General features: G+C 44.9%; 1 protein-coding gene across 3 annotated transcripts in view; it reads left to right on the top strand.

The window, feature by feature from the left end:
* LOC144252432 (flavin-containing monooxygenase 5-like) overlaps nucleotides 1-14,914 on the top strand; it is a 64,362-nt gene that overhangs the window by 6,172 nt on the left and 43,276 nt on the right. For all 3 annotated transcript variants that reach the window (XM_077794756.1, XM_077794757.1, XM_077794755.1), the window contains exons 4-6: nucleotides 194-289; nucleotides 5,045-5,129; nucleotides 12,026-12,217. In XM_077794756.1, the coding sequence (XP_077650882.1) occupies nucleotides 194-289; nucleotides 5,045-5,129; nucleotides 12,026-12,217 (373 nt within the window). The remainder of the gene's footprint in view (nucleotides 1-193; nucleotides 290-5,044; nucleotides 5,130-12,025; nucleotides 12,218-14,914) is intronic.

Here is a 14,914-nt window from a genome sequence, read left to right as displayed (position 1 = left end):
GAGCCATTGGCATTGTATGGCGTTTTAGGCCTTGGGGTTGATTGCACTCCCCTTTAGGGAGGGAGCAGAGAAAGAAGAGGGATCCTCCAGGCTGAGCCGAGGCCCAGACCCCAGAAACCAGCCCCGGCCTGCACACTAGCACCTCGCCCCTATGTCTTGGCTGCCCTCAACCTCTGGCCTTCTCTCCTCCCAGGCTTACCAGAACTGGGTAAAGAAGAATGGGGAGGAGCAGACCTTGCCCACGCTGGGTCTCACCAATGACCAGCTCTTCTTCCTGGGGTTTGCACAGGTGAGTTCTTTAGGGGAACAGGTACAGGTCCCCTCCGATCACCAGCTCCCTAACTCATCAGACCATCTTCAGGTCATTACCCTGTGAGGAGGTGAGCTTCCTGTCATTAGAGAGATTCAAGAAAGGGCCAAGAAAGAATACTAGTATCCTGTATGTGGTGGAGTAGGCCCCTCCTGGTTCTGGGGTTCTAGAAACTTCTTAACATAGCCAGACATGGTAATGCACGCCTGTAATCCCAGCTCCTTGGGAAGCTGAGACAGGAGGATCACAAGTTCGAGGTCAGCCTCAGCAACTTAGCAAGACCCTGTCTCAAAATAGAAAATGAAAAGGGTTGGGATGTAGCTCAGTGAGAGAGCAGCCCTGGGTTCAGTCCCCAGAACCGGGGGAGAAAGAAATCAAGACCCACCAGGTCGGCACTTGAGTTGGCCTTCAGTTGATTCCCAGAGCTGCTTCACGAGAGAGTGTCCTGCCCAGTAAAGATGAGATCTGGACTAAATCCAAGATTTGTAAAGTAGAGTTTGGGCAGAATCCCAGCCTGGTACGTTGGCATCAGACAGAGACCCGGCTCTGGCTGAAGAGACACAGCTCGGTGACACCTGCGTCAGAGAGGTGCACAGGCGCACACCAGCCTCCCCTCCGACCCACCCACGGGCCTTCCTGACTCCTTGGGGTGTGAGCACCAGGCGAGGGCTCATTCTACCCCTGCACAGTGACCCCAGCTTCTCCCCCTTGTTCCCTCAAAGGTCTGGTACTCTGTCCGTATGCCCGAGAGCTCCCACGAAGGCCTCATCACCGACCCCCACAGCCCCTCCCGCTTCAGGGTCATCGGCTCCCTCTCCAATTCCAAAGAGTTCTCAGAACACTTCCACTGCCCCCTTGGGTCACCCATGAACCCTCGTCACAAATGTGAAATCTGGTAAAGGGCAGAGCACAGAGAGCCAAGACGGAGGAGAGGAAGGGGCTGAGGACGAGCCCCGAGGGGAGGCTGCCGAGTCCGCCCCTCCTTCCAGCCCCTTGGCCGCCCAGGGCCCCTTCCCCGAACTGGAGGGTTTGCAGCCGGCACTGGGCCAGGTGGGGGTCCTCCACATACCCGAGTTGCTCCCCTGTGCAGACCGGCATCCCAGCGTGCACCAGCTCCAGCGGGCATTCGGGTATCAGGCTGGTGGCTCACCAGGCCTGGGCCCCACAGCGACAAGGGCCGGGGGACACAGCCCCCTCGCCCACATCCAGCACCACATAGACCACAATTACCACCGTGTCAAATGCTTTAAGATATATTTTGGGGGGAAACTATTTTTTAAACATTGTGGAATACACTGGAAATCTTCAGGGAAAAATGCATTTAAAACACTTTTTTTTTGTGGGAAGGATTGTTATATTTATTATGTTTTCTTCTTTTTTCCTAAATAACATGTGGACAAGGAAACCCCACTGATTTACCCCCTCACTGCAAGGCTGGGCTGAGGCAGGGACACACACACACCTGCGCCAGGCCACTAAGCAAATCCTCTGACTGTGGTGACTACTGCATGGCCACCCACAGACAGGAAATGTGGGAGCCAGGCAGAGGCCCAGTTCATGGCCTGCTGCTCTCAGCTTGCTGCCCCTGCCCCCAGAGTTCAACCATGGAAACCCCAGCAAGGAAGATCTCATCCCCACAGTCACAGCAGAGGACTGATGGCTATGGCAGATGAAGCCAGGTCAGGGTCCCCAGCATATTCTGAGGGCCCTGGATCTGGAGCACAGGGCCCTCCAGCACCAGATACATGCAGCTGCCCATAGACCTTCTCTTTTGGCCCTTCCTCTTCGGGTCACCCCGCGGGACCTGTTGCTTCTCTGTAGCAACTCCCCACCCCAGCCATTCTGGGCTCTGCCTTGCAGGATCTCTCTCCCCCAAGGGAAGGAAGAAAGAGACTGTCGTTCTTGTCTGCAGAAGGGTCCAGATCCTCCCCTGAGCTCCGTCCTCAGCCCCCAGCCTGGTCAGCTTCCAGACCAGTTCTCTAGTGCCTTATCTGAGGCTGCGGCCTGGGCCGTGCTGAGGAGATGACCCCTGCCCCAGTGGCCCCTGGCCTCCTCAGTGGAGCCCCCAAGTGCCCTGATTGGAACCCAAGGCCATACTCCCACTCCTGATGCTCACAGGGCCATGTCTCAGCCCCCAGGAGCTCTGGCCTGCAGGGCTGTGCTCTGGGTAGTAGAAGGTAGATGCTGCTGCCCTCGCCCTGGGCTCCAGCCATCAAGGCCCACTGGTTTAGATCAGGACGTCCCCTGCAGCTGGACAGGCTCCCCTCCTTAGACAGGAGGCTAAGGGAAGGGTTCCTCAGCGCAGTCTGGCCCGTGGAGTCAAGAGACCAAGAAGGTCACCCCTTCCTAGAGGCCACAGCTCCTCCCAACAGTGGATGCTCAGGCTCCACCAGGTAGGTGGAACCAACTGCAGCTGCACAGCAGCTCCTGTGAGAGACCAGGCCCTGCCCATGGCGCGCCCCTTACCTAGGAAGCCTTGTCCAAGAGGCACAGACAGCTTGGGTCAGCAGGAGGCTTGTGAGTGGGCTCCAGGTGAGGCCCCTGTTCCTCACAAACAAGTTCAAGGCCTGGGAGCTCTTTGGGAGAAAGAGAAGAAGGAACCAGGGAAGGAGCTAGAGCCAGCCACCTGGGAGTTGGGCCTTTTCCATCCCTGTGCCTCCGCTGCCCCACCCTCCTGCCTTCCCCAGGGAAGGGTGGTCCAGGAAACTGTCAGCACTACCAGCCAGACACAAGTGTCTTGGCCTGGAGTCTAGCCAGAGGGAATGGAGATGGCACTCCCAGTCAGGATGTGCGGGACAGGGGGAGAAGTCCAGGCCCACGCAGAGGCAGCGTCCCCACTCCCATTGCCCCTCCACAGTGTCAAGGCCAAGGGGAGATGGGCAGCTGCACTCCCAAGACCAGGGGAGCCTCGGGCTTGCTTCTATGTGGGCACATGGATGTGGGGTTTGGAGGTGGGAATCTATTTTTTGTATTATGTTTCGTGCTACTGTAGTTTTGTGTGGCACTATTGTAATTAAAATAAAGTACTTGTATCGAGAGCCACTTGTGTCTGAGTGTCCTTCCAGGGTGCTGTGCATCCTTTGGAACCACAAGAAAGCCCCAGCCAGCCCAGAGCGGCCCACCCTAGCCTCACTAGGAAGAGGCTTTGGACCCTGAGGAACAGCTGGAGCTTCCTCCTGCCTGCACCCACCCAGCCGGCACCCCCCCCCCAGCCAGCCGGGCTTCATGGACAGGCTTGTGTGCACCCCCTACCCGTGAGAATGATGCATCTCATGGCCTGGGCCCAAGGGGCTCCCTGGTCAACGTCATCTTTCCATTATCTCAGAGCAAAAGAGTTTCTGGATCTCCGATGCTTGGGCAGGGCAGGCAGGAAATTCAAAGAGGTCCGAAAAACAGCCTCCCCTGGCTTTTACATGCGTTCTTCCTGCTGCCTAGAATGTTCTGACTTCCCCACCTGGTGAACTCCTACCATCTTTCAGTGCTCCACTCACCATCACCTCCTCTAGGAAGCTTCAGGTCTGCATGGGGGTGCTCACACAGGCTTTCCTCTCCTTCCAGAGGGTATTAGTTTACTAGGACTGTTGTAACTAGGTACCACAAACACGGTGGCCTACACGACAATTGAGGTGTTGGCCTCCCAAGTCTCTGGGGTGTGGGTCACCAAGCCCAGCCTGACTCTACCTGTCTTTAAAAGGAGTAGGTCATTTCTCTGTTTCTCTGTCTATAAGACCTACAATGTACTCTCTCTTCTTCTGTCTTGGTAACCATCAGGTATGGGCGACAGTGAGGATGCCAGAGACAGTGATATGCTTTGAGCTCAGATTGTCCCCATGAGGTGCGAAGGGGCCTGCGAGGCCCATAGGCCCCAGTGTCTCTCTTCAGGGCAGCTGGGAGAGCCCCCTCCCCTCCACCTCTTGTCCTCAGGAGAGCAGCCTGTTAAAAGAGCAGGTCCCTCTCTGTCACTGGCTCCCACCTCTTGTGTTTGACCCTGTTGTGTCCTGTTTTGTCTGGGGCAGTGCCGGGATTAACCAGGCCTCAGGCTGCAAGTGCCCCACTGAGCCACACCCCAGGCCTCCAGCTTCTTTCTGGAGCCCAAACAGGCCAAGCCCTTTCCTACTGAGGCTCTGGGTCCCTTTTATCCTTCAGGCTGGAATGTTCTCTGCACAGAGGGCACACCCCTCCCCAGCAGGATGGATGCGTGAATTCTGTTTAGACCTGCCATGAGTCACATGCCTATTGGAGTGCAGCCATGTGCAAGAGTTCTCACCCGCCTCCCCTGGAGCTCACAGTCTGTGGGACAGAGAATTTCTCAGCCCTGATGCTCAGAGGAGGTGTCATTCGGGGACACTGGGTTGCAGGGCAGGAAGTGGCTGAGCTGGGTTCTGAACCCAGGCCGCCCACTTGGAAAATGTGAGAAGCCGCTAGAAACAGAATGCCCCAGGGATGCCACGTGTGCAGAACACGCATGTGCGTACACACACACACACACACACACACACACACACACTCATGAAGGCACAGGATGGAGGAGCTGGCTGCTGCCCACCCTTTTCCCAAGAAGGGAGCTTTTAGCCACCCTTCCCCCAGCCCTGGGCCTGCAGATGCCCTCCCTCCAGACAGGCCACCTCCCAGGGACTAAGGACAGGCTCCTTCCTCCCCCTGCTGGGGTCCCAGTGCCCCTTGCCGTCCCCATCTTCCTAGACCCTCACCCAACCTTGTTCTCCCCCCAAACAGGACTTGAAACCCCAGCCTGGCCCTTCAGACTTCACCCGACACATGTGGAAACACACAGGATGTAACTTGGGAACAGCTGGAAAAAGTAAGCAATCTGTAACAATCGTGTAAGCAGAAGGGCCTGCAGAGGCCTCTGAAAGGGTGAGGGAGCAGGGGGTTAGGACAGACTTTAAACTTGTAAAGAGTTTGGCCCACTGAAGAGCCCAACCAGAACTTGAAAAATCTCAGAAGAGAAAACTGAGAAACTTTACCAAATACCGTCAGAGAATGCCCTTGAGCACCCTGCCGGTGGGCGGTGGGCGGAAAAGTCCAGTGTAACATTCAATGCCAGCTCTCCCCAAATTAATGTGTGATTTCAACATACTCTCAGCCAAAACCCCAAGATCATTTTGCATAGAATTTGCCGAGCTGCTTCACATGAAAGGGAAAAAGCACAATCAGGACAATTCTGAAAAAAAAAAATTGAAACAACGAAGGAGCTATATTCCATATGTAAATATTTATAAAGCAATGGTAAATGAGAGCTGCTGTAGGTTAGGAACAGGTACCAAACTGGAATAGAACAGAAGCCAGAGACAACCCTGCACATATATAGGAATTAGTGGAAGATAGAGGAAGCACTTCGTGAGTGGAGAAATGAACCATTTAATAAATGGTGTTGGGGGATCCATTTGAGAAAAACTGAATTTAGATGGAATTCCTTCCTACTGTGTACATCAGTAAGTTCTCTATGCATTAGAAACCTAAACAGACTAAAATTATAAATGTATTAGATAAAATATAACAATCTGTTTATAACTTTGGATTAGCAAAGCCACCTTTTTTTAGCATTTATTTTTACTGTAATTGGACACACAATACCTGTATTTCTTTTTCTTTTTTTAATTAAAATACCTTTATTTTTAATTTTTTTTAATTTTTATATGGTGCTGAGAATTGAACCCGGGCCTTGCACATGCTAGGCGAGTGCTCCACCCCTGAGCCACAACACCAGTTCCCCTTTATTTCTTTCATGTGGTGCTGAGGATGGAACCCAGAGCCTCACATGAGCTAGGCAAGCGCTGTACCACTGAGCCACAACCTCATACCAGCAAAGCCACCTTTTAAAAACCACAAAAAGATTAGAAGATAAACACATTTGGCAATACCGAAATTTCATTCTTTTATAAACCAAGGTACCACAGGGAACGGGGTGCAGCTCAGTGATAGAGCACCTGCCTAGCATGCTGAAGGTGCTGGATTCAACCCCCAGAATCACCAAAAAAAGAAAGAAAAAGAGAAATCGAGAAATAAGTGAGAAATAAAAAATTTTCCCCTATCCTCTGAGCACCATTCACAAAGGAGGGCAGCTTAAAATGGGAATTCTCCTCAAGAAATGGGCTGGGAGAGGGCCAATCACAGTCCCCAAAACACAGGTACAGACAGGGAGGTGGACCCGGGGTGTGGCTCAGTTCTAGAATGCTTGCCTAGCATTCTGGAAGAATGCAAGTTCAAAGCCAGCCTCAGCAATTTAGCACTAAACAACTCAGTAAGACCCTGTCTCTAATAAAATACAAAACAGGACTGGGGATGTGGCTCAGTGGTCGAGTGCCCCTGAGTTCAATCCCTAGTACCCAAAAGAAAAAAAAAATTAAACTTAATAATAATTTAATTATTTACATGCTCATTTAAATGTGTTCCATATACATGTGTTCAATTTTTTATGATTCGAAACAGACTGATTTTTCAGAAATTCTTTTTAATTTTAAATTATCTTTACATCTAGAATCAAGTGAAACTATTTTAAATACTGGACTTAGTTTTCTTCCATACTATGGGGCTTCATGAAGCAAGAAGTTAATCTAGTTAAAATAAGTAAATAGTAAAAAATAGTAAAAAGAGTAGTTTGCTGGTCTGGCACAGTGGCACAAGCCTATCATCCCAGCAATTTGGGAGGCTGAGCCAGGAGGATAGCAGGTTCAAGGCCAGCCTGGGCAAGTTAGTGAGACCCTGTCTCAAAATAAAAAATAAAAAGAGGGCTGGGGATGTGGCTCAAGCGGTAGCGCACTCCCCTGGCATGGGTGCGGCCCAGGTTCTATCCTCAGCACCACATACAAACAGAGATGTTGTGTCCGCCGAAAAACTAAAAAATAAATATTAAAAAAAAAACTCAGGTGGCACAAAGCCTGTATCATTTATTTTAATAAATAAATAAATAAATTATAAATAAAAAGAGCTGGGGATGTGGCTCAGTGGTAAAGCACCGCTAGGATCCATCTACAGTACACATTTTAAAAAAATAGTATTTTTGCTAGTAATTTTTCTTTTTTAAGCAGGGATTGAACCCACGGTTTCATGCATGCCAGGCAAGCACTGTTCCACAAAGCAACATCCACATCCCTCTTATTAAATTTTTGATTGCACAAAAAAGATAAGGATTAAAACTTGTCATGTGGGGCTAGGATTGTGTCTCAGAGGTAGAGCGCCCGCTTTGCACCGGCAGGACCAGGGTTCGATTCTCAGCACCACATTAAATAAATAAATAAATAAATAAAGGCATTGTGTTGTGTCCATCTTAAAAAAAAAAAAAAAAAAAAAAAAAAAAAAAAAACTTGTCATGCCATTGATGAGAATGCAACACTGACAGGAACAAAATATTCAGGGTGTGGAGATAAGGCAGCCATGTTTGTGAGAAAGCCCTGGGAAAACAGCAAAATCACATCTGCATAGGGGGGTGACCCTCACAGCACTAATGCAAACTGAAGAGATTTAATTGCTGAGTTCTAGCTTTTTGCTTTACGTATTAAAGAGAAAATTTGGGAGTCAAAATTTGCAAGTGGATCTATTGATCTCAGTGCATAAGGAAATTTTGGTATGACCCTTGTGGTAGGATGATTTTGTGAAAGCATCCCTTTCTTGTCAGGTTGATTTCATACACGATTATATTGACTAACCATTTTTCTTATGTTTTTCTTATAAGCCAGATTTATAAATATATTGTTTGCTTAAAATAAGTGGTAGAGTGCTTGCCTAGTATGTGTGAGGCATCGATGGAAAAGCTAAAATAAATATGACAGCCATTAAGCATTTATTCAGTGTTAATGGTATGCCACACTTTTCTATAAAAATCATCACAGCGGTCTTGGGATAGATGTGTTGTAACTATCTCATCGATAGGGAACCTTTTAATCAAGGCTATAAGCTTCACCTTAATCATGTGGATCCCAAGACCATGTAGGTAGTTTCACTGTGACAGGTAAAAGCACCTAACTCTGATAGTGCTGAAGGTTCCTCTCTATGAGGATATATGTGTGAAGTAAAGAATCACACTTTGTAGACAGGCGTCTTTTTACATGAGAGCTTAGATAAAGACTATGAAACAATATACTTATTTACCGTAAAAACTTATTTACCAGAAACTTCTTCCAGGGTTGTGTAAAGTTGAAAATGTCCTGATACCTCTGCCAGGTAACTGAATATCAGCCTTAATCCATTCTGAATATGTACATTTAGCCAGGAAAGAACAAAGAAGTACTGAACAATCTCCTGTAGTTCTACTAGCAATCTTTATTTTCTCCTATTCAATAATCAATAGAACATCTCTTAACAGGATTTATAATTGGTCAGATGTGCATTGAAACGTCAGTTTGCCTGTTAATAGCTATATGATCTTCGGCAAATTTTTCATCTTCCTGATGTCCCTCACCCATAAAATGAGGATGATATTGGCTTCCTCAAGGGGTTGTTGTGTTAACATTGTAAAATGGTTAGTCAGAAGACAGACAAGAGAACATGACAGAGAGATGCACAGATGTAGTGGGAGAAGAGGGTGGGCTCTCGTACAGAGGAGGGCATGTGAAAGCCTCCTGTGTACTGACTCTATGTGACTTTTCTCTCCAGCCTTTTATTTTTGAAAATGTTCACATCTACAGAAAAGTCATATCTTTTACCTAGATTCACCTGTCATTGAGTTTGCTATATTTGCTTTTTATCTCTTCCCTCATGGAAGATAGATCCAAACAATATGTAGTATATACACATACTTAAGGACATATCTTTTTTTCTGAAAGTAAGTAAAAATCATTAAAACATACCCAAGAAAAGGGTATTCCCCTACATGCCATAATACAATGATCACATTTGGGAAATTTAACATTGATAAAATAATTTTCTAAAATGTTGGCATATTCAAATTTCTACATATATCCCAATAATATTTTCTTTTTTAATTTTTAATTGAACCCAGGGTCACTTTATCACTGAGTTTTTCCCAGCCCTTTTTATTATTATTATTATTATTATTATTATTATTATTATTATTATTTTGATACAGGGTCTCACTAAGTTGCCTAGGGCCTTGCTAAATTGCTGAGGCTGGCCTAGATCTTGAAATCCTCCTGTCTCAGCCTCCCAAGGGATTACAGGTGTACATCACTGCAACCAACCTAATAGTCTTCTTTATAATAAGTTTTTTTCTATTCTAAAAAATGTTAATCACATCATTTCATTAGTTGTCATGTCTTTTTTAATCTGAAATACTAATTCTCTATTCCCTTTTTTTTTGCATACTAGGAATTGAACCCAGGAGTGCTTTACTATTCAGCTACATCCCTAATTCTTTTAATTTTTTTGAGACAGGTCTCAGTAAGTTGCTGAGGCGTCCTCTAACTTGTGGCCCTTCTGCCTCAGCCTCTAGAGTCACTGGGATTATAGACATGCACCACCATGCCTGGCCATTCATTTTTTTTAAACATGGACTTTTATTCTCCTCCTCCTCTTTCTCCTCCTTTCTTCCTCCTCCTCTCCTCTCCCTATTTCCTCTTCCTCCTCCTCTTTCTTCTTTCTAAGGCATGGTTTTTGTAGACTATCTCTAAATTTTGAGTTGCATTGTATCTTGGCATATATACTACATTAAGGGATGTTATCTTCTTGGAGAATCCCATCAGGACCCACATGATGTCAGTTTATTTCATATTAATGATGCTAAATTTGATTGTGGGTAAAAAGTGGCATGTACCAGGTTTCTCCAGTACAAAGATAGTTTTCCCCTTGAAATTAATTAGTGGGATGGTACCTGGACACCGTGTTCCCCAACAACTTTTCATTGAATTATTTAAGCATGAATATGTTTTGTAGTTGCAAAACAAATTGAGGTTTTATTGAATAATAAAAGGTAGGCAAATCGGGTCAGCATGTAGCATTCTAATTGTAATATGTTAGAATAGCAAAAGGCACATTATGCCCCAAGACCTGCATATAGCCTGGTATAGCTAGACTATATGGCAAAGCTAGAAGAGTAGTTGAATACATCTCTAGGTCTATCAGGCATGAAACCTTTTGTATGCTCTGCTAAATAAAAAGTATAGGGGGCTGAGGATTTAGCTCGGTGGCAGAGTGCTTGCCTAGAATGCACGAGGCCCTGAGTTCGGCCCTCAGCCCTGGCAGGGGGAAAACCAAAAAGTTTGGAATGAAGACAGCAAATCCATTCAAGTGAATGACTTGTTAAATTTAAGCAAGTGAGTGGTGTAATAATAAGTCTATAATAATTCTATTTTAGAATGACCAGGCATGTGTCACTGCAACTGACCCAACAATATTCTTTATACCTTTTTTTTTCTTTTCTAAATCAAGGATCCTAAAATCATGTTTATTTGCCCTTCTTATTGTAAGGCAAATGGTATAGAGGGGAGATGGGGGAGCCCTAAAGACAACTGTGTTGTTCAGGTGAGACAGTTAGTAGACAAAACTATTCTAGGCAGACTTCTTTTTTAAGAGAGGAAGAACACAGGCTTGGTGAGCAGACAGGAGACAATTCTGTGGCTTAGGCAACTGTGTGGATGGAGGCGCGCTAGTGAAAAGCAGTAGGTTAGAGAGAAAGATGAAGCCATGCGGCTGGAATGCAGAATACCGTCTTCCTGAAGGTTCAAATCCAAGCAAATTGACTTCCACAGCTCGGGTGTAGTTGGGTGTAGTCGTAAGACACATGACACTCCTGAGGCTAGGCCAGGAAGATGTGGGGAGAGGGGTCTCGGAGCCTGCTGACCCAAGGTTCAGGAATCAAGACTTGTTTTTACAGACCCAAGATACTGGAAACCTGACTTATTTATTTTGATACCCTTATTCCATGCCGTCTCTAGGTCCAAAGTATCCCAAGAGAGTATAGAAAACTATTTTTACAGAAATTCTAAAATCCTAGGCTGTAGAACATTGGTCAAGTCACTTATCTTCTCTAGACCTCAGTTTCTTCATCTATACAACCTGGATAATGACACCTACCCTTCATAGAGATTATGTGACTGCCAAATAACTTAATGCATGGAAATGTAATTTGAACTCTAACTTGCTGTACATGTGTAATTTATTCCACAGTTTGGAAAATGAAAGTCTAAGTCTACCTCTTTGGAATTAGAAATGGATCAGGACATTAATAGTCAAGTTTTGTCAGACTGATTGATATGTGGACAGGAACGACTGTCCTGTGGCCTTGTGACACCACGGAGCATTACTATCACATGAACAACCACATATGCACTCCTCCAAAAAACTCTTATCCTTCACTTCTCCAATACCTTCCCCTTCAGTGACTTGCAGGGTCCAGCCCATTCAGCCTTGAGCCCTGAAAAGCTGATATAAAGTAAAACTGGTGTAAAGTGGGACTTTCCAAATTTCATGGGTAAACCGAGGGGACACCGTTGACATATTATTGTCTAACCACCTCCACCAAAGTAAAAATTTACTTACAGGGTTTATTTCTCTCTCCCCTTCTTTGCCTCTCTCGGTCCCTCTCATTTCTCCTTCTCTTAATCTTCATGGCCACTCACAGAGCTCTGAGCCAGCATCCAACAGTAAATGACGATCTGCCCAATCGCATAATCTCTGGTTTGGTGAAGGTGAAGGGAAACGTGAAGGTGAAGGGAAACGTGAAGGAATTCTCAGAGACAGCTGCCATATTTGAGGATGGCTCTAGGGAGGATGACATTGATGCTGTTATCTTTGCCACAGGCTACAGCTTTGCCTTTCCTTTTCTGGAAGATTCTATCAAAGTGGTCAAAAATATGATATCCCTATATAAAAAGGTCTTCCCTCCCAACCTAGAAAAGCCAACTCTTGCAATCAGAGGCTTGATTCAGCCCTTAGGAGCCATTATGCCGATTGCAGAGCTCCAAGGATGCTGGGCCTCTCAAGTATTTAAAGGTAAGTGACAATAAAAATTCACTCCTTAATTACTTGGTGATGTTTGACTATGTTTCTGTGCTTGCTTTTAAATAGCAGTATGTTTGACCAAAATCTTGAGGGTTGCATAATATCTGGCACAGACTTAGTACCAGAAAACTTATTTTTAAGTGAATCTAAGTAGTAATATAACCATGGACATACCTTAGAATCACCTGGGTATTTCCCAGTTTAGGCATGCTTTGATCTCATTCATGGTGATACTTATTCAGTAAATCTGGGAGGGGCAGGCACAAAATTGTTCCCCAGAAGATTCCAGTGTGTACTTCAGATTACAATCCACTCATCTGAATTTTAGGCAACTGGTATGTATTTGTGAAGTAAAAGAATTTCATCTTTCATTACAGAGAATGTCAAATATAGAAATGGTGCGACTTAATTCATACAATAAGTTAACACCTGGTAGGAGATAATCCAGAATATAAAATATTCAACTTTCAAATCCTCACATCCCTACTATTCTGCGTCCCTGCATGTCCCCCCTTAGAGTTTTGACCAGGAGCACCTGAGGGAAAACAACTTTGAGCTTTGGGATAGTAGGCTCAGTAGGAGCCAGCGGGTGAGGAGGGTTCCAAAAGGCTTCATTCAATCCAGCACCATCTCAGAACCTCGTGACAGTTCTCTAAATGGTCAGACTACCACCTAAAGACATTATAGAGTTAACCTGGAATTCACTGAATAAGGAGAGAGAAAATGGTTTAAGGAACGTGAAAACATATCATTTGAAATACAAATGAAGTTACTGGAGAAGTTTAGGCTAAAGAAGTTAAGATCTGGGGGAGATCTAAGAGTTCCCTTCAAATATTTGAAGAGATACATATGGGATAAGAATTAGACTTACTTACTAGAGCAAAGAGTCAAACTAGAACCAAGGAATGAAATCTTGAAGGTTGCATAATATCAGCTTAACATTAAAAAAAAAAAAGACAAGACTTTTTTTTTTGGTCCATATAAAGGGAGCATGATTTGAAGGAGGGAGATAAGAAATCTGATACAATATGTGTCTAAACAAGGTAACGCTGAAATCTAATAAATTCAAAGAGAACTTCATCACAGAATGTTGTAAATATCTGTATCTGCCCATCAAATTTAATAGTTCATGAACTGACTGCCTCTAACCACCAAGAAATAGACCTCCGCCTCCTCCTCCTCCATACAGTTTCAGCTAATAACTGCAGACTGGTGGCTGTACCCTGTAAGAAGTCATTGGAAATCAGCTTTCAAATGTACTTCTTGAGCATCCTAAAGACCTGTGATTAATTTCAAAGGAAACATTCCCATGCTTCCTTGTTGATTTGTAAGTCATAATTCCCATAAATTAAGAAAACACATTAAAAAAACATAGTAGGCTCTGAGTGTTGAATTTCTGACTTCTGTGTTTCAGAGGCGTATCAGGTGTGCACAGAAAAGGGCCACCAGAATGGCAGAGAACATGACACCTGTTATAGTAGGACCCCGTGCTGGTCAGCCTGATAATGAGAAGACTTAAAGTAGTCATGACAGGTGCTTTTCACATTTTAACTTAGTTGTGTGGCTCCAGAAGGAAGAACTAGTTCCAATGATAAAAGTTGCATAGAAGTATATTTGGGGGTCAGTTCAAAAAATAATGTTCCAACAACCACATCAGTCAGTTATATCATCTCCTTAGCAGGTAGTGAGATCTCTAAGGCCAGAGATCTTTTTTTCTTTTAAAATACATGACAGCGGAATGCATCACAATTCTTATTACACATATAGAACAATATTTCATATCTCTGTATATAAAGTATGTTCACAGCAATTCATGTCTTCATACATGTACTTTGGATAATGATGTCTATCACATTCCACTGTCCTTGCTAATCCCCTGTCCCCTCCCTTCCCCTCCCATCCCTCTGCCCTGTCTAAAGTTTGTCTGTTCCTCCCATGCTCCCTCTCCCTACCCCACTATGAATCAGCCTCATTATATCAGAGAAAACATTTGGCATTTGTGTTTTTGGGATTGGCTAACTTCACTTAGCATTATCTTCTCCAATTGCATCCATTTACCTGCAAATGCCATAATTTTATTCTCTTTTATTTCTGAGTAATATTCCATTGTGTGTATGTGCCACATTTTTTAATCCATTCATCCACTGAAGGTCTTCTAGGTTGGCTCCACAGTTTAGCTATTGTGAATTGTGCTGCTATAAACATCGATGTGGTTATGTCCCTGTAGTATGCTGTTTTTAAGTCCTTTGAGTATAAAATGAGGAGTGGGATAGCTGGTTCAAATGGTGGTTCCATTCCAAGTTTTCCAAGGAATTTCATACTGCTTTATATACTGGCTGCACCAATTTGCAGTCCACCAGCAGTGTGTGAGTGTGCCTTTTCTCCCACATCCTTGCCAACACTTATTGTGCTTGTCTTCATAATAGCTGCAAGGCCAGATACTTTTAAGGAAGAATTAGATGACCACTTGATATTGTATTGTAAAGAGAAGGATTGTACTAAGACACATTCCCATTCTGAAATTCTATATTCCAGAATTTTATAGAGTAACATTTTAGAATTGTGGCTCAATTTTGTACATGGCACAGTGCCTACATATCTGGTTGGGCATAAGGCTATATATCTGGGCAAAAGGCTAATTGTTTGAGCTAGAGTTGTTTATATGGACTTAAATGTGATTCTGCCTTT

The sequence above is a fragment of the Urocitellus parryii genome, unplaced genomic scaffold (genome assembly GCF_045843805.1).
Source record: "Urocitellus parryii isolate mUroPar1 unplaced genomic scaffold, mUroPar1.hap1 Scaffold_43, whole genome shotgun sequence".
In the NCBI taxonomy this organism is placed as follows: Eukaryota; Metazoa; Chordata; class Mammalia; order Rodentia; family Sciuridae; genus Urocitellus; species Urocitellus parryii.
Note: the sequence above shows the minus strand (reverse complement) of the source record. Positions and strands in the feature narration are given on the sequence as shown.